Raw genomic sequence first — 23,625 nt, forward strand, 5'->3', positions numbered from 1 at the left:
ATGACGTGGCTAAGAAAAAGACAGTTCCTTTACCTGAAACTAATGGTGGCAGTCTTCTTGAGTGACCTCCTGCTTACCATGTTAAGTTTCCAAGTCCTCTGTTTTCAGTAGTATTTCATAAATTTGATGTTTTGTGAACTAATATATTTTGGTGCCATAACATTCCTTGGCTACAAGCTTTGATTGTATGTCAAGTTTACCCATTAAAACAACTCTGAATTTTGTTGGCTTGTTAATTTCGTTAATGTTTGTTGTCAGAATCTGTAAATGAAATAATTTGATTTGACTGTCTTTAAAGCAAATGGACCTAACTTCTGGTAAAGAGACGGAGAATCCTGTGACTATGATGAATGTCTACCAAGAATTTAATGACCAGATTGCTGTAAAATACAAGATCATGAAGTTCAGATCCAAGGTTTGTCTCTCTTGTACATCATGCTCAATCCCCTCCTATTTTTCTGTTTTCGGAGGGCAGAAAACTTTCAGTGGATAGCAATGCTGGTTGGTGTGTGGGTGGAAAAGGCAAAGTTATAACTGGCGTGCATGTGTCTGTTTTCCTGTAACAGCCAAGCAGTGACTGACTGAATCTTTCTCAACTCAAGAATAAGTGAAGCAGAGTTTGGAGATGGGCCTAGTATAGAACAGAATTTTAACCCCAAAGCAAATATGATTAATGGCAGAATGTTGAGATCTAAGGCTGTATCCTGACTTTTCACACTACGACTTGTTACATTGAAAACAGTTTTCAAATATGGTTATGACCAAACAGTTTGTATACGTGCCATCATGATTATAAATGTCAAACCCTGCTAAAATCCTGCCAACGGATTAGTTAATAGAACAGTTTTAGCCAACACAACTTTGTGAATCAGTTTTGTTTCTATATTGTGGACCCCAAACCACTAATGGAACTGTTTCAGGGTCTTCCTTCTTCCTCCCCATCTCTGCCACATATACTAGAAGTCAGTGTAGTACATTTATGTAGCACTTCCTGTTTACTGTAATGCACTTTTTGCCCAAAGCTTGCTGAGGGATACGCGCAACATGGCTTCGCTTATTAGAGAAAATATACATGCCCAGGTGAACTAGCAACTAAATGGCAGTCCTTTTGTGATGCTCACAGTTCTGATTTCTGGACTGCCAATATTCATTTCTCTTAAACATCCTAATTTTTGTAACGAATATTGAGCACAAGAGGGAAAACCACCTGTGGCCCTCTGGATAGGGCACTGGGCTAGGACTCGAAATTTGGTTCTTCCACTGACCTGCTGTGACACTGAACAAATTGTTTCACCTTGTTGCTTATTTTTTCCCTTCCACTTTTTATCTGTTTTTCTCTTTAGACTTTAAGTTTTCTTGGGCAGGAACTGTTTATTCTGTGACTGTACAATGCCTAGCATATTAGGGGGTCCTGATCTTGGGTGGAGCTTCTAGACACTACTGTACTGCAAACCATTAATAAGGCAGATAACGTTCCCTTTAGGATTAGGATGCCATCTTGAGATCTACACCGTTCACTGGATCACTAGTTGTGCTTGACATTTGTGATTCCTCTACGTATTTGAGCCACTCCACAAGTAGTTAAGAGAATGGTGAAACGGAAAAGGTTGCTCTATCGGAAAATAGAGGCAGACACGATGTGGGATAGAGAATTGGTGTCAGAGGAATCTGTTCATAAAGGTACAGTTCTGCAAAGCAAAATATGCAGAAATTGTGCTAGCAAGGGCATCACAAATCTGGACTGAAGAGCATTGCTTGAGCTGTGTGAGGAAGCTTATTCAATCACTTCACAAACACTCATTAACTTTTTTTTCCCTTTTCCCTCTTTTAATATGTGTGGATAAAATGCAAGTGTGTCTTTGCAGTCCAGACTTGGATGAAGATGAGTGCAGTGCTAGCATCATGTTTCTTCAATTAAGTGCTCAGATGGCCCTTCCTACTTTTTGGAGTGTCTTGGAGTATCAAGTTGAGAGTTCACAAAGAATTACAGTATAACTTTGGGATTAGTTTTGATTTTCTTGGATTAGTGATCAGTGCTGTCATTATACCCTTGTGTAAAATGTTTGGCAGGTGGTTTGAAAGGCAGAGGAAAACAGAGGAAGAATGAATAAAAACACAAGTGTGTAAAATGAGGGGAAAATCAAAATATTGATGGACAACTCTAAATGTTCTAAAGCATGATGCAAATGCAAGTGCTTCCCAAATGCCTCTTAAATAGCAAGTTCACCCAATAAATATCATACATCTGTGCAGCAAATATGTAACAGGGCAGTATTTTCAGCCTTCAATAGTGGACAGATTGTATGATTCTTTGGCACATTCCAGCAACACACATTTCATCTGTTTCAGAATTTCTTATGATCAAAATAATTCTGACAAGTTTACCTTTGAATTTTTTTCACTGTTTCTACTTGTGTGTTCTCATTATAATGTACTTGTAAATGAGAGATGTAGGTGGGTAGTTTAAGATTGGGTGTACAGCAAGGATATGGTAGCTCACTGCTCAGGAAGAACCCTGAAGTTGAGAAAATAACTAAAGTTTAATGAAGTGGGCTTCAATAACAGTGACTTGGAAGCATATGCTTTGGATTGTCCTTTGAAAAGGTGCTGAAGGATCAGAAGAACTCTTTTTTTTTTTTTTTTTTTTCTTTTTAAAAACTTGTGCACGTGCAAAGTGACAGTTAAAAGATCATACGGGAAGAGATGATAAAGATTAAAATAAAGATACAACTGTGGGTAGAGATTATAGATGTTTGAAAGTGGGGTAAGCCACAGTGCAAAACCCTCTTTTATACAGACACAGTGTGTCTAAACTGGGTGTTGCAGTTACCCCAGTACAAGTCTTGTCCGTACAGACAGGCCTGTATTTCAACATGATGATGATAGCTTTATTCATTGCATAGCAAGATATCAAACAGAGGCCTTATGTGTGAGGACGAGATACTGATCTGAGAGAGGACAAGCAAATGTGGTATCTTACTGTTCAGATGGGAATTTGCTACCAGGTCTGAATTGACTTTTCTCTGTGTATTAAGACTTTAGCTAGATGGGGAAGGCTAGGGGGAATGGTCTCCTATAAAGCTTTAGCTAAAGTATGCTTATGTAGTGTTCAATCATAGTTCCTGCATTGCCAAAAAAGGATGGGAAAAATTAATACCTTCAATCATATGATATGCATCTTTGTGAACTTTTTTCAAAGAACATGCCTTTTATTGAGGCATTAATACTTCAGTATTAAAACATGCTTGGCCTGTTCTTTATCTTTCAATAAACAAAACTACAGTAGTAAAAGGCTTGCTTTCTAGTCTATGAAAGTTTACTAATTCTTTGAAATTCTTCTTGCTCAAGTTGCCTTTGATTTCAATGGGAGCTGCAGGATTAGGCCTAAGAAACAAATACAGCTTTCCTTGAAGTCGATTTTAAAATTGTAAATTAGCTTCTCCAAGGCCATTAGGCTTAAACAATGACTTTTTTTAAAAAAAGGATTGGCTCTAAAATTTTGCCCTGTAGCTTTAATGTTTTATATTCAGTTCATCCATTAACAGTGCTATTTTTGAAATATTTGGAGGAAGTTTTCATTAATTTTATAGCAAGTTGACTTCAGATACCAATGCCTTTTTCAAAATAAATTGATTATAATGGAGGAAATAATTAATCTTCTTTGTTTTCATGTTGAAGTGACAAAGCTACAGTGGCTATGTGCAGAGCTGGTTGAAACTCAGGATTTCTGGTTTGTGGGAAATATTGGTTTTGTTCCAGTTCAGATCAAAAATTGAAATTTCCCAGAAACTGGAAATTCCATAAGTTTCATTTTTGGAAACACTGACACATGATGTTTCTGAAACAAAATATGATCTTGGATACCCCAATAGCTGCTGACTGAAATTGATGTGATTAGCAGTAGTAAAACTGACAAGATTTTCTGAATAGCGGCTGTGAAACTGACAAGAATCCTGTAAATTTCAGTTGATAGCTGCCAGCGCTTGCACTTTTGTGGCAGCGCTGCTCAAAAACCTCTCCTAAAAAAATGATTGAAAATATTTAAGTGAAAATATTGCTACATACCAAGCTGATGTGACCCGCTCAATAGAACTACATCTAATCCATGACCCGATAATTTATATTGGAACAAAGGGAAGATAATGTCAATCAAGGAAGTGCGTGCTTTAAAAAAGTAAACTGTAAAGTCTTAGAATCAATCTGGGAAACTTTAAAAGATGATCCAAAATGGATGTATGGGAGCGCTAATTTTGTGCTGGGAGTAACTTCATGGACACAGAATTGTCCAAGTAGAGTGACTTTTGTAACACTTTGAAAAAATATAATAGGTATTAGATAGTGAGAGCGAATAATATGTATTATTGTAACACCTACAAGCTCCACTCATGAACCGGGACCCCATTGTATTAGGTGCTGTACAGAACACAAAGACAGTAAAGAGTAAGCTTTGCCAACAGAACCGTCACACTTGGGAAGTTCCTGCCATGCCACCTTTTATGTGGGCCCAGCGGGGCTTCTCGGACACTCTGGCTGCTACTGGAAATAACAGTAACTTAAATCACTGGTTATATTGGAGATGCTGTGAGAAGTGATGACATCTGGCATTAGCACACCATTGCTTGTGGCAGTAATTTTATATGTGGCCATCAAAGCTTTGCCAACCCCAAACTTGGGATTGTGAGTAGACTCTGTAAGGCATAGCATTTTCCCGTACACCTGCCACTGATTGTGGCAGGAATGGAGCCTGTTCAAGCCAAGTTGGGCAAGTTCTTAACAAATCAATTTGAAAGCAACATGACTCCAGTCTGAAACTTATCAGCCAATCATTGCTTCTCCATGTTTAATCTCTGAAAGGAACACTTCATGGGCAGATAGCATTTTTATGGCTCTTTACACGTCACTGTAATTATGATCAGAGGGGCTCACATGCTCTCTTTTACTCCATAGTCAGGTTAAATTCACAAGAAGTGGTTTGAACCTATGTGTTTAAAAAAGACAAGACAGTAGTGGACAAGTCCTGGTTTATGACTAGGGCCAGTAGGACCTCTGGCAATACAAATAACACACGCACAAGTGACTCCTCACCATCCATTTGCATAATGGCTGCAATGTGCTGTTCTCCAGCTGGTGCAATAGCATAGGTTAACCGTGCAAATCCAGAATCCTTAGCCTCCAGGAAATTTTAACATAGCTTTGAACAGTAAGGCTATATCTACACTGCGCACCTAACAACAGCACGACTGTGCCACTACGGCCATGCCATTGTAAGGCATGTAGTGTAGCCACTGTTTGTCGCCAGGAGAGAGCTCTTCTGATGACCAAATAAAGCCACTCCCAACGAGGGATGGAGAGCTGTCTACACTGGTGCTTTTCATCATTAAAACTTTTGTCATTTGGGGGTGTGGTTTTTCCCCCCATACCTCTGAGCAACAAAAGTTTTAACGCTAAAAGTGGAGTGTAGACAAGGACTAAGTGTGGTTGCAGCCTGCTTTAGCATCGCTGGTAGCTTATGAACATGACGTTAGAGACCTACTTGTCCAATAATAAAGCTGCTGCTTTATTTAGCTGCTGTAAGGAGAGTAATGAGATCAGATGAATGAGCATTTGCATCACGTTTGGTTTTTATTCCTTTCTTTCTCTTATTGGGAAGAATGTTCAGTATGCTGATATTTTAAAAAAAATCTTAGCACCTAATACATAGTATTTAAAATGCATTTCTTTTGCATAGAAAGTTGAAAAGAATTATGCTTTTGAGATCCCGGATGTTCCAGTGAAGTCTGACTACCTAGAAGTTAGGTACCTGGTGAGTAAAACTAATCTGATTAGAGGCCACATCACTGGAATAGTTCTGTTGAACTTAATCTTATTTAAGTACATATATTAACATAATTTTGTCCTTATTTATGGCAACACCCACTTCACAACGTGTAAACTAGTTGCTTTTTATTTTTAAAATTTGTCTTTTGAAGCTTATTTAACTTAGTGTTTTTTGTTTGCTTGTTTTCCTTATATCATTGATGTGCTGGCCAGTCCCTGCTGTAGCTAGTTAATTACAATGAAACTGAAAGTGAATAACAAATTAAAACATTTTAAATCCGTATATCATAGATCTACTAAAGCTTTCTATACATCTCGGTGTTAGCTGCACTCCCCAAAAAATAAAACATGATGAAATTAAAACAATAATTTCATCCATCAATGTTAATGACTTATTAATTATGGAGATATCTATTCCTGATTAGTCAGGCTTTCTTTTTCATTTTTTTGTTTACTTTTGTGCCATTTAAACAATGTATTTGAATGCGTGTAACTTTAAACACCCACAGGGGACTGTTCTCAAGCCTAAAATCAGGCATATGCTTAAGTGCCTTGTGATAGCAAGACATTTGTGTGGTCAGTTTAATCATTTGTATTGGTCTTTTATGAGGCTCCTGGGCAAGAGAAACTTTCTTTAGAAATGAGGGAAATGGAGTGACAGACCCACAAGTTCCCAGCGGGACTCTGGGACAGGCATAGTAACAACAAATTTTAATCATTTAAAAAAAAAAACTGACAAGGTTTCAAATTGACAGTGTTCCCTTCTAAATACATTTTGTTAATTGCTGTGAAGGGGACATTAAAGGCACCATCTTAATGCATTCAGCCACTTTGCAGGGATTAAGGTCATATCTGAAGGGTGAAGTAAATGCATGTTAGCTGCCCAAAATGCTGCTTTAGCACTTCAGGAGCATTCTAATCTTATTGGTCTGCAAACAGTGGCTGTAGCTGGAAAGCTGTCAGATGCATAAAACAATATAATTAACTTGCAGTATTTACTTAAGCACTTTCTGTATTAAAAATGTTGAGTTATGTGGGTCATGGCTGATACCAACACACTCTTGTTTCCTATATGGACACAGATTTTGGCATTTACATATTTGGATCAATTTCCTGGCTTATGTGTAGGCTTGCAGATTTTCCTTTTTTTTTTTTTTTTTAAAATATATAATTTCCACAGATAATATGGGTTTATTTTTAAGGATTTTTTTCTTCTTTTTTTCCTATTTAAATTTTCACAGTTGGGGAAAATTAAAGAAGAGGCCAGACAATTTTTTAATTACAGTAGACCTTGAGTTTCAAAAAGTTAAGCTTTATAAATCATGAAAACACAAATTGTTAACATCACATGTCAAAATATACAGAGTAAATATCTTTAAGTCAACAAACCATACCTGTTTTTACTTTTCATTCACTAGTTTGTAACAAGCCTAATTTAAAATTCAGTGGATTCTGACTCTAAGTTCTCAAGCAACATTTTTCTTACTTTTCATATCGGTACATTTCAGTTGTTGTTATTGATGGGAATACTTTTTCATTGGTTTGTGTAAGTTCAGTGAAATTGACGTTTGCAGATATTTACTGATAAAAATGGAATCCACCAAAACCTACTTATGCAGAGTTTTGTTAAAACAATAGTCTGATACTTCTTGGGTTGCTATAATACATTCTGATGTGATGGAGTTTCACTCATGTGAAACTGGCACATTTCAGATATGGTTTAGTTTGTTTATACTGCTGCTTGAGCATAATATGTTGACATGCCTTTTTTTTTTTAAATAAAATGACTTATCCCTTTCTTTTGATTATGTCAGGCTGAATTCCCCCGGCTTCCTCAAGATCTGAAAGGAGAGACGTTTTCTCATGTATTTGGAACTAACACTTCTAGCCTGGAAGTTCTCTTGATGAGTAGGAAGATCAAAGGACCAAGCTGGCTGGAAATAAAAAATCCACGTATGAGGATTTGCATGTCAAATACTTAATAAATTGCTGAAAAATAAATTTGGAGGGGGATGGTAGATGAGTTGACCAGTACAGTTCTATTTTGTCAAATCTTTTAGAAGTTCTTGAGGGCAGTATTCTGAGAAGCAATGTTTAGATTTCATAAACAGGACCTATTAGAAAGCAGTTTATTTTGAGAGGCAAGCAAGATTTGCTTAATTGGTCTCTCTTCAATGTTGACAGCTCTTGAACTGATTTCTCCCCTTGCTTCCTTCACCCTTTCCCCCCAATTCTGTACTCTCTGTGCTCTTTGGGACTTGATCCTTCAGAATGTCACTTTTTATACAAAAGTGGGCAACGGCACCACAGTAGTAAGGTAACTGGGCTTCTTGTGATACCCCCCCTTAAAGAGGAGAGGGAAGGAAAAACTTGATTTGATTCTGCGACCAAATTTCTAAATGGTTCTGAGTGTCCGTTAAGCTCCAGTAGTGCCTAAATTCCTGTAACATTTTACACTGTGGCAATCGCCATGCTTGGCTCAGAGCCCGTGTTTGATCATAAGTGTTTAATTTTAACTTTACTCTGAGTTCTGGAACTGTTTCTGGGTAACACCCAGTATAAATTACTCCATCAATAGTTTATACAAAATGACATGGTTGGAAACACCCAGTGTGCTTTCAACTTAAGTCATTGATTGAGTGTTTGTCTATGGGGATCCCACTCTGTGTGCATGTGCACCTCATACACATTCAGAATCTTTAAACATTAGTGTCTCTGGAGCCATGCCTTCTCCCTACATGTCTTCATGCTCCCAGCAACCACAGGGCATAAAGGGCAGAGCAGCTGCAACCATCTCTTAGTTCCCTCTTACCAGCTTTTGCAGTGAGATGGAACCAGGCAGTGTCTGCCTGCTGCCCTGTAGTCCGTTCTATATCCTTATCTAGCTTGTTAGGGTTAATTCCTTAAATATCTCCCGTGTTTTCTTCAACTTTTTCTTTCTTTGTTCTGTGTTTTTAAAAAACACCTTATTTTCTCTCAGCACCTTGTGCCACAACCACTTAAAATAGCAGCTTCAAATCCTGCCCATCTTGTGACTGGCTTATTCCCCTTCTAGACAGTTTGTTTTTGTCTTGGTGAGAGCCTTGTACCTAATTGATGCTCCATCTGCCAGTTGTCTGTTCTCCAGAACAAGAAAATTGAGAGAGGCTAAAATTGTGTCTTCTGGAGCAGCCTGTGAGGAGCATTTCAGACCCACAAGAATGGGCATGGAACTCCAAGATGGGACTTTCCACCTCTTAGTCTGTGTGCTCCCATGATATCCAGGATGCAGCTGCAAAGGCTGGTATCAGTAAGAAGTCAAATTCGGGACTGACTGGCCAAAAGCCTTGGTAGCCAAAGACATGCTCAGTACTATTAGCTGCTCCAGCAACAAAGACAAGTACTGCCTCTTCCACACAGAGCTAAGGTAGATCAGAACATTGGATCAAATCTGGTACTGATCTTACTTCCTTGAGAAAGGAAAAGTTGAGAGGCCTCAGGAGAGCTATTTCTTTTACATTCAGTTCTTTGGAGGAGAGTGAAGTCCTCATACTAAAGGGGCAAGTGACACTGATTCAACTTTCTTCTTGGCACTGAAGGGCTCTGAGGCTACTCTGGTCCCTACATCTGATACGGATTCCTACAAAAAATTGAAATAGTTCCTCAGTTGATAGTGTCAGTAACTGTTCTGGTTATTGCATTATTGGTGATGGAAGTTATCTCTTCTCCCATACCATTTTTGCTATTGAGCGCGCGTCATCCGGCACTGACTCAAATGTCTAAGCTCCTGATACAGACGTTGCCTGAGAGATCAGCACTGCAGATAGAGGAGACCTTTTCCTGACCATACTTTCTTCCCCATCCAGTGCCGCTGGGAGCCTTCACCTCATCACTCTCCAAGATCAGGAGATGATTCATTCCTCCAGTCCAGAATCCCTCATTTCAGAGCCCCAGCTTACCCACCATGTGGATGGCATATGGCGGAATCAAAGTCTCCTGTATGCATGTCCTCCAATTCTCTCTAATATCCAGGATGATATGGAAAGTCTGAATGCAGCAGATCCTGATAGTTCCTTGTTGGCTGAGGCATTTTTGGCTAATGGGTCACTTCCAAATGTCAACTCAGCCTCCAATAGCAATTCCAAACTGTTCAGAAATAATATCACAGGACAACGGTCACATTGAACCCAGACTTGAAATTGTTACACATGACAGCTTGCATGTTGGCTGGGTTAAGTGCCACTGACAGAGACTGTTTGTTATATGCACAAGAAATCCTGTGGTGAAGCAGGAGTCCCTAATGAGTAATGAAAAATGTACTCCTCGCAGGTGAAAAGATTTTCTTTTTGGGCAGCCCAGCACAACCTTGATCCATTTGGAGATTCCTGTTACCAAGATCCTTAATTATATCATCCATCTACATTTTTCTGGATTCTCATTCTGTTCAGTTACAGTCCCACCTTGCAGCAATTTTGGCATGCCACCCACCCAGAGTCATGTTTGTTTTTTTCTTACACTTCTGCATCCAGATTTTTAAGAATTGCTTCCCGCTTCCCACTGATTTAGGAAGCCACCTCCCAAATGGGATCATAATATTGTCCTTTGAGGACTCCCTTTGAACCCTCTTCTGAATACTCTATACCACCTTACTCTCAAGATATCTTTTTATCATCCCCACTGTGTCAGACAGAAGGGTCCGTGAACTCCAAAGTCTCACGGCCAACCCTTCTTGCATAACATTCCACAAAGATAAGATGGTTTTGAGAAGCCGTCCTAAATTTATTCCCAAACTCGTGTCAGACTTTCAGTTAAATTAATATTAGTCTCCCTCTTTTTCTTCCAAAACCACACACTTATCCAGAGGAGAAGAAACTTCATATTTTAGCTGTAGTGAGGGTCTTGCTATGCTACCTGAGCAGGACAAAGCCCATTTTCAGCAATGCCCCTGCCTTTTTTGTTGTTATAAGTGGTGATTCCAGAGGACATGCCATTTTTTCCTCTGAGATTATTTAAATGGATCACCTATCGTATTTCATTTTTCTGTCATATGGCTGCTGTTCCTTTTCCTCTAAATATCACAGGTCATTTGACTAGAGCTCAGGCTTCAGCAGACAAGGAAGCATCCCCATTATCTCAGAACTGCAAGGCAGCCATTTCAAATAGTCCTCTCATTTTTGTTAAACATTATGTCCTTGACCTGGCTGCAAGATCAGATACCAAATTTGGGAGGGCAGTGTTAAAATAGCTGATTAGTTAGTGGTAGTCTGGACTCCTCAGTTCAACCTTCCAGATAGGACACTGCTTGCCAGTCACCTAGAGGTGCACATGGACAAATGTTCAAAGAATTAAAAACGTTACTTATCTTATAGTAACTTTGTTTTTTCATGATGTTTTGTCAGTGTGGATCCTACAACCTACTTTTCTTCCCTGTTTTTTCAGAATCTCCCTTAAATGGAGATTCTGAATGAGCAAGGGAACTGACTGATGGTTACGGCTTCTCTGCCCTTGGTTAGGGGACACGAGGACAAGCAGGGCACAGACATTTCAGTGACATTTCAGTTTCACTAATAACCTGTATTCAGCTGTTAGATGAGTTTCATCTCACAAGCATACTTAAAGGGATATGCATGGACAGAACAACTTGGAGTGCCAGTTATTGTAAGGTAACCATTTTTTTTTCTCCTCATGATGACCTTATCATTCTTGTAAGTGGCTCGTTTGTTTCCACAGAGCCCTTGAGTCATTCAGTCAGTTGGTGTAAGGTGGAGGCAACGGCCCTGAAACCTGACTTGGTGAATGTAGTTAAAGATCTTCCTCCTCCTCCTCTTGTGATCATGTCTCTCAGCATGAGGACAATTCAGAATGTGAAGACTCACCAGCATGAGGTAAATCATCAGTTTTGGTGATGTTTGATTTTTTTCTATGGCATATGCTAAGTAAGAATTGGTAACTGGAAAAACTTCACCAACCAAAAAGCCTTGATTGTGATGTCTGCAATAGACCTGATTCTGTGGATCTGATTCTGCAGTGAGATCTGTGCAGGTGAACCCCTCTGTGGGCTGATGTGTCCATCTGCTCAGAGCTCATTACAAGATCAGGGTCTCAGTTTGTATATAAAATTTTGTTCTTTTATGGAAAACACCCCAAAATGCAATCTTTGGTTATAGAAGACTAAATAAATCTTTTTCTTTTAAAGAAACACACATCAGATTATATACACCCAATAATGTGGCTTTTAAGCATTATGTATTCTGGGTAAAATAAAGGATTGCCTCTGATAAACAAATTTTTAAAGCAGAATGGGAAACAGATTTAAACTCTCATACTAGCTGTTATGCTGCCGCCACTTTTTATTCATCAAGATAGAATACCACAACAATAGACTCTTGTCATAACTATAAAGGGAAGGGTAACCACCTTTCTATATACAGTGCTATAAAATCTCTCCTGGCCAGAGGCAAAATCCTTTCACTTGTAAAGGTTAAGAAGCTAAGGTAACCTCGCTGGCACCTGACCCAAAATGACCAATGAGGGGACAAGATACTTTCAAATCTGGAGGCGGGGAAAAAGGCTTTGGTCTGTCTGTCTGTGATACCTTTGCCAGGAACAGATCAAGGATGCAAGCCCTCCAACTCCTGTAAAGATAGTAAGTAATCTAGCTAGAAAATACATTAGGTTTTTTTTGTTTTGGCTTGTAAATTTGCTGTGTTGAAGGAATGTGTATTCCTGTTTTTGTGTCTTTTTATAATTTAAGGTTTTGCCTAGAGGGATTCTCTGTTTTGAATCTGACTGCCTGTGAGATTATCTTCCATTCTAATCTTACAGAGTGTTTCTTTTCTTTTTGTTCTTCTAATAAAGTTCTGTTTTTTAAGAATCTGATTGTGTTCTTAGGGTCCTAAGAAACCCAAGCTAGTCTGTGCTCAAGTTGTTTGTTCTCAAGCCTCCTCAGGAAAGGAGGTGTAAGGGCTTGGGGGGATTGCTGGGGGAAGAGGAACTTCAAGTGGTCCTTTTCCTCGGTTCTTTGTTAGAGCGCTTGGTGGTGGCAGCCTACCCAAGTCCAAATGCAAAGATTTTGTGCCTTGGGGAAGTTTTTAACCTAAGCTGGTAGAAATAAGCTTAGGGGGTCTTCCATGCAAGTACCCACATCTGTACCCCAGAGTTCAGAGTGGGGAAGGAACCTTGACAACTCTAGACCAGTGGTGGGCAACCTGTGGCCTGGCCTCATGCAGCCCGTCAGGGTAATCCACTGGTGGGCCACGAGACAGTGTTTACATTGACTGTCAGCAGGCATGGCCGCCCTCAGCTCTCGGTAGCTGCGGTTCACTGTTGCTGGCCAATGGAAGCTGCAGGAACCATCGGCCAGCACGTCTCTGGCCATTGGTCAATGTAAACACTGTCTTGTGGCCTGCTGGTGGATTACCCTGACAGGCTGCATGTGGCCCGCGGACCACAGGTTGCACACCACTGCTTTATACTACCCACTGTAATTAAATGCTTTAAACTTTATATTTTAAACATGCTAACAAGTTGTTCTCACCATGTTAACTTTCTAAAACCTGCATTAACCAGAATAAAGTTCCAAAAAAGCTAAAGCTAATACTGACCTACTAGCCTGTAGTACAAGATACCAGTATTGATTATATGTGCAGATTATTTGTACTGTTTCCAACAAACTCTTTTATTAAAGCTGGTCAGAAACATTCCGGCAAAGTGTTTTTTGTCAGAGTTTGGCCAATTCACGAAAATTGAAAGATTCTGTGGAGAGCAAGTTCCAACGGAATCTGCCAGCTTGCCTGCCTACCTCCTCAACAGCTGGTCTCGTGGCTTGCTGAAGAGCCTGCTCTTTCCAGGCTTCTGGCTCCTCAGCAAGCCGAGTGCTTGTGTCTTTTTGGCACCCCAGAGTTCCTGGCACTGAGGCAGTCCTCCTAGCAGAGTGTCCCAGTGTTGGGGACAACAAGCTCTGTCCCCCCCATTCACTGGCGCTTCATTTTCTATTTGCAAAAAACGTCAAAATTTTGGAGTTTTGTTCCAAATCTGAACAAAACTCTGTCTTGAAATACCAAATCCTTCATGAAGCAGAGTTTCCTCTCTCCACCCAGTTCTGTATTTGATATCAAAATCAAATAGTAGTATTTCTTGAATGGTGGTTTGTGCTACTTAAGATCAATAAACAATGCTGAAGACTTCAGCAATTTGCAGCTGCAATTCACGTAAAGTGGGCAATTGCCTTTTTTGAAAAAGGAGGAGCAGTTGGAGAAGGCTGTTCAAAAGAGAGTGGAGGGATAGAAGGAAAGGGGTAATTTGATACTGTTAACCTGATGTAAATATGCAGATGCACATCGGTGTGTTTATTATCACAGTATTTCTCATTTCTTGGTGTAGGTCATGGCTGTTGCAGCTCTAGTCCATCAAAGATTTTGTTTGGATAAAGCACCTCCTCAGCCTCCTTTCCAGACACACTTCTGTGGTGAGTATCTGGACCAGGTTATGGGTAGAGCAATTTTAAAGATTTGCTTCAATAACTTCACTTGACTCTTCTTAATATCTATTTTTAAAATCTTTATTGGAAAGAAGTACAAGCGAGAATTTATATGTGAACAGCGCTTTCCCCACTGTCAGCAGTAATGGTATGATGCCTGAGTGGTGGTGGGGAGAGAGTTAATTAGGTGCGGTGAATAGATTTTTTTTCACTACCCAACGGTTTCCTCATTTTTAAACTTAGTTGATATTCCATTTACTTGGTAGAAATCTTAGGGTTTTTCTATGAAGGCAAAGTAACCTCCCTCCAAATATCCTCTGCCTCTTTCTGTCCTCTTTCTCCTCTCGCTTGTTGCTTTTTTTAAAAAAAAGTTTTTATTTAATTTAAAAACAGTTCAGTCTTTTAAAGTAAAAGTTCAGCTAGAAGTGGGCCAGCAATAGCTTCATTCAGTTCCTTTTTAAAAGTCTGAACTGAGATCTCAAGGCAGTAATATGAAATTAAGAAACATGAAAACTTAAAAGATGCACAGTTGAGCATGTGGGTGTGATCAACTGTATTATCAACCCAGAATGCCTTTATGTAGCCCCAGATCCCAACTGATAGTCATGCAGAGTTTTGGATGCCCTTAGAGGCAGGGGTCCAGGAGCTAGCATGTAAACTGCAAGTGCTCCATGGCACAGTTTGAGAATGGGGCTAATGACATATAATTAGGGTTTAGGCTTGCAAGGAATAGATTTTTATTGGTAAAGGTTGATAAACATCAATTTCACCACTCTCACAAATGACGAAAAAATATTTCCATCGATGATGATCAAAATTTACAGATAGGCAAAGTAAGAAAAATACTGCTTGGGAACTTACTAGACTATGATTTATGGATATTAATTTGTATATTTCAACACAGGATGTTGACAATTTGTTTTAACAGTTACAAAGATTTAACTTTTTGAATCTCAACATCTACTGTTGTTAAATCATTTTGCCTGCCTCTCCTCTTTTTTTCCTGATTTTTCCCTCATAATTTCCCACAACCCGTGAACATTTAAATAAATAAAAAATAGAAAAAATGCTTAAAAAGATACCGATACTATCTGTCAATTATTAAAAAAATCTAATTCTGCCAACCCTACATCTAATAGTTTTACTTTTATTGGATTTATTTATTGCTAATTTCTTTTAAAATAACTACCACTCTGAAAAACAAAATCCATGTAATTTTAACTCAAAAGCCATGGCAGAGTTTAAATTTCTTTAAACATAGCTGAGACTTCTATAAAAAAGAAGTCCCTGTTAAAAGCAAGATGTTAGATTAGATTGTCCTCTGCTTATCTATTCTTGTTCAGTGACAACTCAATTTCCATCCCAGAAAACTAGCTTTTTAATCAAGTTTAAACGCTTAAATTTAGTTTTAGAGTAGATAGCTTCATTTTAATTCAGTTGTTGAATCTTGGCATGGTCTTGACTTCATTTTGTATCTTGTACAGTGCCAAGCACAGTGTTACTACATAATAAGATAAAGGCGGCATTTCTTCTAGACCGTTGATCCAAAGACTCTTAGATAATCTTACCCAAAAAAACCCTTCTAACAAATGACATTGTTTTTCATACCATATGCTCAAATGAGACCAAACCACTTATGATTTCTTTTGCAGTTATTTCCAAACCAAACGATTGTATTTTCCCTTATGACTTCAAAGAAATCATTAAAAGCAAGGTAATTTATTTTCTTAACATTCAGAATAGAATGCCTTCTGAGATACTGCCTTTGAATTGTGGGGGAAGAGTTTTACATGGAGCAGTCTAGTGCACTAGCTTTCGTCTCTGAAAATGTACATTCAAATCTTTACATCATCTTTGAAAACATACCTGCTGATCTGTCACTACTTATATTACAAAAAATGTCATATAATTTGGCACAGTTAGCAGTTCAGAAGGTTCAGGAAGAATGTTGCAGGTAAGATTTGAGGTACATTGGCAGAGCTTTGTGCGGCAGTTTACATTGTATTTTATTTTGTTATACTTATTTCAAGCTGGTTGTGTTAGTCTCTCATTTTCATGTGCGGTAAAGTCCATCCAAATTTCTTTTCAAAAATCCTCTTTTCATTTTAAGAGGCACTAAAAAGGTTGGCAGAACAAAAATGTAACCTACTCTTTTTGTGTGTGTGATATTAAACCTGTGGGCAAATGTTATGTATATCATATGTAGCACTGTCATGCTGTTCCTGACTCCTAGCAAGATTCTTGAAACACTTGTACCCGAAAGCAAAACAGAAAAGGGTATGTGAGAAAAGCTTTCTGTAGTCATGTGCATGAGAACAAGAAGCCTTTAATTATGAAGGAAAAAACTCTGCAGTGGTTTATTATTATTGTAGTCTTGTAACTAATCAGTGAAGGATCAGGTTTTTCTTTTAAACTTTTAGTATTTATTGGGTCATTGAAACCAGGTACTCCCTCTTGCTCCTCTTAGAACGCTAACATAGAGATTGCTGCAACGGAGAGAACGTTGCTGGGTTTTTTCCTTGCGAAGATTCACAAAATTGACCCAGATATTATTGTGGTAAGTAGCTATTAACTTGACTTTTTAATAGATAAGAACTAAGAAATATGTTGACTGGGCAGATGTTAACATAATTCTTGGTTTCTTTGTGCCCTTAAAGCTTTTACATTTATTTCACTCTGCATCATGATTTTAACTTGCTTTAGTGGTTATAAAATAGAGCAGGTGTACATACTTACACATGTGATATTGAATTGCTCTTCAGGAGTATGTTGTAGCCCTTATCACTTTAAATATTATTAAAAACATAACGACCTTCCTTAATTTAAAAAAAAAAAAAAAGCTTTTGGGTTACCAGAGAAGGTGGAATATTGATACTTATGGGTCTATTCATCATCTGTCCAAATACTCATGTAATTTCTGTTAATGTCATTTGGATAGTTTGATACCAAAATCAAGACATAAATATTTTTTTTTAAAAATCCATCGGTCAGTTAAGTTTATTTTGTGGCAAAATAAGCCTTTCTTTGTACTTGATAAATGCTTTATATGGGAAATGTGAGATTTATTTTTACCAAATTACTGAAGTGAGCAGTGCTGGCAAAATTAATAATGGCTGGCAACAAATATCCTCTTTAATAGTTTTATAATTGTTGTGGAAAGACTCTCTGTCAGTGAAAATGCTGATATCAACACTTCAAAATTTTGGATACTGCAAGTTAGGTAACTGAGTGGCCTGATTTTTCAGAGCTAAGCACCTGCAGTTCCCATTGACTTAAGCCTGGTGCACAATGACCCTTCTTTAGGGGAGCAGAAAGGTGTCTTTTAAAAATACTTCTGCATTCCCACTTCCTGAGTTGTGCTGTGTTCTTTCTGGTTTCAGCTGAGGATTGGGACTAGTACCTTCAGGGAACAAATGGTTATGTTTCTCTTGCATTTCTGAACTTTAAAAGGCATTATTTAGCTATGTTTGATTTTAAATATGTAAGAACTCTGCCTTTATGTACCATGCTGCATGGAATATGGTACTACTAGGATACCATGAATATATAACTTACATCAGTAGTTGGAGGGTTTTATGAGTGGAAGGAGAAGGAATTATTTAAACATGTCTTCACATGTGGTTAAATAGAGAATTTAAATTGAGATCTGTCACTAGCTGTGAGGCATGAGAATGAAATTGAAAGAACCTGTATGAACTGTGAGCCAATTATAATGAAACAAAGTTTATTTCAGTATTCTGCTGAGCAGTGTTGTTAATGTCAGGACTAATGAGTACTGCTGATGAATAAATTCCCTTAGAATTTCCAATAAGAGGTATGCTGATGATGCCATCAATTAGATTAGAATTCCTTTGCCCTTTATATTTTTTTTTTTTAAACACATGAAAGTAAGTCCTTTAATTTGCATTTGTTATAACCTTTTTCTGTTGCTTTCTTCTTGTGGCAAGGGTCATAATATTTATGGCTTTGATCTGGAAGTGCTGCTGCAGAGAATTAATGTGTGCAAAGTCCCTCACTGGTCCAAGATAGGTCGACTGAGGAGGTCCATCATGCCAAAGCTTGGGGTAAAAGATTGCTTAAGTCTCTCTTAAGTTCTTTTACATTGCATGTGATTAAAATGAATTAATTTAGCTAATGTATTTTGAATGCCTCTCTGATGTATTTTGACTGTTGGTCATGTTGGATTTCTTGCATCCCAGTTCAGACATAATGAATGTTTGTATGACTATTTTATTATAGTAATAAGCTAAACTAATTTTCAAGTTAGGCAAATTTAGTTTACATTTCTCAACTAGATGGTGGTAATGACAGATTAATAACTGTAATAGAGAAAAGATGTCTTTGTCTTTGTGTCTAGTGCAACTGTATAATGAGGGGAAAATGTGGCTTGGATTGACTGGTGAATCATCCCATAGAGAATAGTTAAATTATATTTCACTAGTTTTATTACGTTCTTGTTCTGAGAACATGACATTCTGAATACTTAACTACAGCACCTCCCTCTTACATAGGTTTTTTTTTATAGGCCTATGCTTTTTTTTCTATTTTCATCACAACCAGAAAACTCTTCAGTGTTTTAATTTCTCTTTTTCATAAGGATTTTTCTTCTTCTACATAGATACTCTCTTTGAAATTGGAAAAGGTAGGGGAAAGACAAATGAAATACTTTTTTAAGGGGAGGAGTTATTTTTGTCTTTTTATTAGCTATAAACACGATTAAAATATTTAATTAAATTGATAGCAAAAATTCCACTTTAAGTTAAACATTCAATTTTGTTTCTTCTCTCTTTCTTCTTCCCTTCACCACACTCTCTGCTGATACTTGTGTTCACTTCATTCCCTGTTTTTCCCCACCAATGTGTCTTTGTTCTCCTCACTTGTTGTTTTTATGACTTTTTTTGTGCTGTCAATTACTAAACTGCTTGTTAATATGCAAAAATTGTGGTCTTTAAAAAAAAAAAAAAAATTCAGATTCCATGCCAGACATTCATTGTTAGTTTCCTGATCCTGCAAACCCTTATGCATGTGCTTAATTTTACTACTGAGAGTTGTAAAATTTCAATGGGACTACATAATAACAGAATTAAGCACATACGTAAGGGTTTGCAGGATTGAGTCTTAGCTATTAAAGGGAGTCCTGTGCCCAGTCCTTCATATCCACAGGCTTTGCTGAAATATATCTAAAATTCCTTTAGGACCTGATCCAAGGCCCATTGATTTAAATGGAAGATTCCAACTGCCTTGAATGGCCTTTGGATCAAGCCCCGTATACATATATTTGAGTAAGTGATGTTACATATTATTATTATTATTATTATTATTTTTTTTGCATGGATAAGGGTCGAGGTGGCTTTGCTGAAAGGAATGCAGCCTGTGGTCGGATGATCTGTGATGTGGAAATTTCAGCAAAAGAATTAATTCGTTGCAAGAGCTACCATTTATCTGAATTGGTCCATCAGATTTTGAAAACGGAGAGGGTAACAATTCCACCAGAAGAGATAAGAAATATGTACAGGTATATTGCTTAGTGTTTTTTTTTTTTTTTTTAATGCAGTTCTGTGTTGGGGAATGGCGCAGCATTTAATTTTTTTTAGTTTGTCTCTATATATAATTTTGTACTTGGTTTATCAGGCAGATGTGGGATTGAGTAGCAGGGTACTATACTTTTGTGTTTTTCATCTTAAAAGTATTTTACAAACCCTGTTTCTCAGAACAGTGTTGCTGATCATGGCTTAGTCGTTCAAATAGAGATACAGTGTGAAAATGTTACTTTAGGTACATTAATAGAATAAACAATCTTGAATTACTATTTGCAGCTAAATGAGTTTGCTTCATAATTTGGCACAGGTACACTGAAGAGATCTTAGAGCCATTGTACAGAATTTAGGTCTACTCTTCTGCAAAATTCATACCGACATGTTTCAGGTTTAAACTTGACATTCTCCCTCTCTTCCCAGTGATTCGTCTCACTTACTGTACATGCTGGAGAACACCTGGACAGATGCCAGATTCATTCTGCAAATCATGTGTGAGCTGAATGTTCTTCCGCTAGCCCTGCAGATTACAAACATCTCTGGGAATGTTATGGTAATTTTGTTTTCGTTCCCTTCACCTAAAAAGCAACTATTGCCTTGTGCTTTCTGGGTTTGGTATGGTTAATGCCTCAGCTGAGTCAGTGCTTGCAAATTCCTTAACTATGCACTGTGAATAGTGTGCGTCATTTGTCCTTCAAAGAGATGAAAACTATTAGTTGGAGTATATTCAAATTTAGATGACCTCCATGGGATTTTTCTTTCTGACATTAGAGTTTGTGCTATGAAAGTATTTAGGTGGAAATGGACAGATGGTTGTATCATTTGGTAGACCTGTTTATGTGTGGTGCAAAAGCCCCACAAACAAAATTACATAACCCTGAAAATAGATATTTACCTTGTAAAAGAAAATAGCATATATGAGAAGACTGTATCTGGTTGAAATCTATGTCTTAATTCATTTTTGTGCATCAATATTTTGGTTTCTCCAGTTTGTTTTGAATTCTTCTGTTTTTTTCCTCCATAGTCAAGGACAATGATGGGTGGGCGATCAGAGCGTAATGAGTTCCTGCTGCTTCATGCTTTTTATGAGAGAGACTATATTGTGCCTGACAAGCAAGTTTTTAAAAAGCCTCAGCAGAAGCTGGTGGGTCCCAAATATATTCTTGTTTTGACTTACTTCTTCCATGATCTTTTTTAGATAAATTCTTATAAAAACACTAATACTTTTTTCCTTTGCACATCATTTTCTTTACGAAAACATGAAAAAGTAATTATATCCAATCACAGGAATAGTTTAACGTCAGATCAACAAGAACTTTTTCCAAGATATAATAACAATTTGTCTTAAGTGTGAAGTGAAAAGCCTGTGGTTAAAGGGACACTGTCAACTTGAAAAAACACATTGCTGTCTGAAGTTTTTTACCTATTATAATTACAGGAGCACTTAACTTCTTTCAAGATCAGTAATCTTATCAAATATTTTTTCAGGTTTTTTTGTGTTTAATTTGTACATTTAATGGTACTTGGTATATAGTCAGTTCCTTTATTTTTCTGTGAACCAGTCAGTTTCTCCCTTGTTGAAAAGACCCTTACAGATACCAATAAGGTTTTTAGAAAAAACTTAATATCTTAATATCTTCTTCACACATGTGTCCCACTATAGGTGCGCATGCAGCTTGTGTGCAAATGTGACCAGCGTTTGAGTGTGGGCCAGCTATGGTCATTCAGTTAGGGTGAACAGCAAAGAATGGGGCAGACAATCCCCATAAAGCTGGTGGATATTCCATTACTTAGATTTACCAAGCCAGCAAAAACAGCTTCTTTCTTACCTTACTGGTTATTCAGAAGTCCAAACAACACAGTTCCCTTAAAGTGATCCAGCCTCAGGCTTCCATCTAGGTACCTAAGTCAAATATGATGATTTCTGAAAATTGTATTTCATCATATAAAAGAAAAGGTTTTACCAATCCCAAAGGATTGAATACATTATGTTTCAGATCTTGCCCAAATACATGCTACAGCCAATTCTTATTAACTAAACTAAAATTTCTTAAAAAATAGAGAGAGAGTATGGTTAAAAGATCAATATGCATACAGACATGAGTTCAATTCATTTAGGTTCAGATTCATAGCAGAGATGGTGAGCGTAGTAGTTGCAAAGAGTTCTTTTTCAAATAGTTCATAGGTTATAGTCCAATGTCCAAATATCATATTCAGGGCATACCAGCATAACTGGGACCTCAGTCTTGTGACTCCAGTTTCCTCTGCTGAAGCCTAAGCGGATCTGAGATGACAGAATCAGGACCCAAGAATCTTTTGTACAATTTTATGTTCTCTTTGGCAAATTGGAGTTCCTCAGGGAACAAAAGGTAATTAGGATGACTTTGAAGGAGGTTCATCACCAGTACTTATAGAATTAACATAAGGCAATTTGCTTGTTCCTCCACCAATTACAGATTATTTGCTATACATTTCAAAGAGAGATGAATAACGAGATATCCTGTGTTTATAATTCATTTAAATGCTAGGATGTTCTTTTGATCTCTGAATTATCAGAATACAGCATAGACAGAGACTGTTCATTACATTGTCAACCCTACTCACACATATTTAAATACACAAAACCACAAACATTATCTCCCCACGTCTTTTGAGGGTTATTTATTTTGCAGGATGTTTAACCCCTTCTAGCCATGTGTCACAGCAAGACTGGATTTTTCTTGACTATCAGTGTGCAGGGGGGCACATGTACCCTGTGCTCCTCATTCTTAGAAAGTTTAGCTTGAGCAGTTAAGCAGGTTGGACATCAGCTAGGTTCCTTCTTACTACCTGTGGAAGACTGAGGGCTAATCCTCCTGAAAGACTCACATAGAAGGGCCTATTCTGTCTGGGAGAATCCCGTATCCCTAGCAGATGCTTGGGCTGCCTATTTTTCTCTGCAGCGACTTCAGGTCGCAAGATGTGAGGCTGAAACGCTTTCTTCTGGAATGATCCACGAAGGTGGCATTGGCTCTGGAAGAGCTATGCTTCAAGACCTGTCTAATGGGCAGGTCTGTATTGTCCAGCGGTCCCTTGGGCAGATAGGCAACTTCAAAGATATCCGCTGGGAAAGTGGCACTGGGGTATCAAAAAGGGTTGCTCTGAGCAATGGGGTAGGAGCTTAGGAAGGAGCTTAGTGTCCTCACACAAAGAGAGGCACAGGAAAAAGTTGTTGTGTGATAAGCCCCCCAAGTCTGAGATGGTGTCAAGCATGAGCAGAAAGGAGCAAACTGTGGTGCAACTCGCTCTGTTCATACGGGGCCTGGTCCTGGGAGCACCCATATCGACTCCGGCACCAGGAGAACAGATTCAGACTATACCAGGAACGTTCTCGGTGCTGAGATGCCCAACAGCAGCAGTCACTTTCATGGTTTGATTATAATCAGTTTCACTTTCTCCCTTACTTGCATTACTACACTGAGGCAATGTTTAATTCAAAAAAAAAATTCTTATCAGAATAAAAATTGCAAGCATTGCTATTGATCTAAAGTGTATTGGTTTTTTTTTTTTTAAAAACGCTATTTTTGTAAACTAGATTTTGGGCTTAAATTAATTCAATAATATTCTTTTAAAGTAACTTTGCTTTCTCTCCACCGTTGGGTGTCAAACACAACATAGACTAGTGCTCTGTTCTATGGTGACGATTCCTAAAAGACTGTGTAATCTTTTGTGATCAGTCTCTTCCCAGAGCAGTGAATCATAGTGCAATTTTGTGATGGAAAGAGCCTTAATCAGGATATTGATAAAAATATTCATGTAGTAGATGTCTGTTAGAAA

The 23,625-nt window shown here is 38.0% G+C and overlaps 1 protein-coding gene across 1 annotated transcript in view; it reads left to right on the forward strand.

Moving 5' to 3' along the window:
- POLA1 (DNA polymerase alpha 1, catalytic subunit) overlaps positions 1-23,625 on the forward strand; it is a 353,817-nt gene that overhangs the window by 39,416 nt on the left and 290,776 nt on the right. Inside the window, exons 12-22 of the mRNA XM_077807202.1 lie at positions 299-415; positions 5,729-5,803; positions 7,632-7,770; positions 11,527-11,681; positions 14,179-14,263; positions 15,928-15,989; positions 16,743-16,832; positions 18,223-18,339; positions 19,615-19,790; positions 20,233-20,362; positions 20,834-20,953. Of these exons, the coding sequence (XP_077663328.1) occupies positions 299-415; positions 5,729-5,803; positions 7,632-7,770; positions 11,527-11,681; positions 14,179-14,263; positions 15,928-15,989; positions 16,743-16,832; positions 18,223-18,339; positions 19,615-19,790; positions 20,233-20,362; positions 20,834-20,953 (1,266 nt within the window). The remainder of the gene's footprint in view (positions 1-298; positions 416-5,728; positions 5,804-7,631; positions 7,771-11,526; positions 11,682-14,178; positions 14,264-15,927; positions 15,990-16,742; positions 16,833-18,222; positions 18,340-19,614; positions 19,791-20,232; positions 20,363-20,833; positions 20,954-23,625) is intronic.

The sequence above is a fragment of the Eretmochelys imbricata genome, chromosome 1, assembly GCF_965152235.1.
Source record: "Eretmochelys imbricata isolate rEreImb1 chromosome 1, rEreImb1.hap1, whole genome shotgun sequence".
Taxonomy (NCBI): Eukaryota; Metazoa; Chordata; order Testudines; family Cheloniidae; genus Eretmochelys; species Eretmochelys imbricata.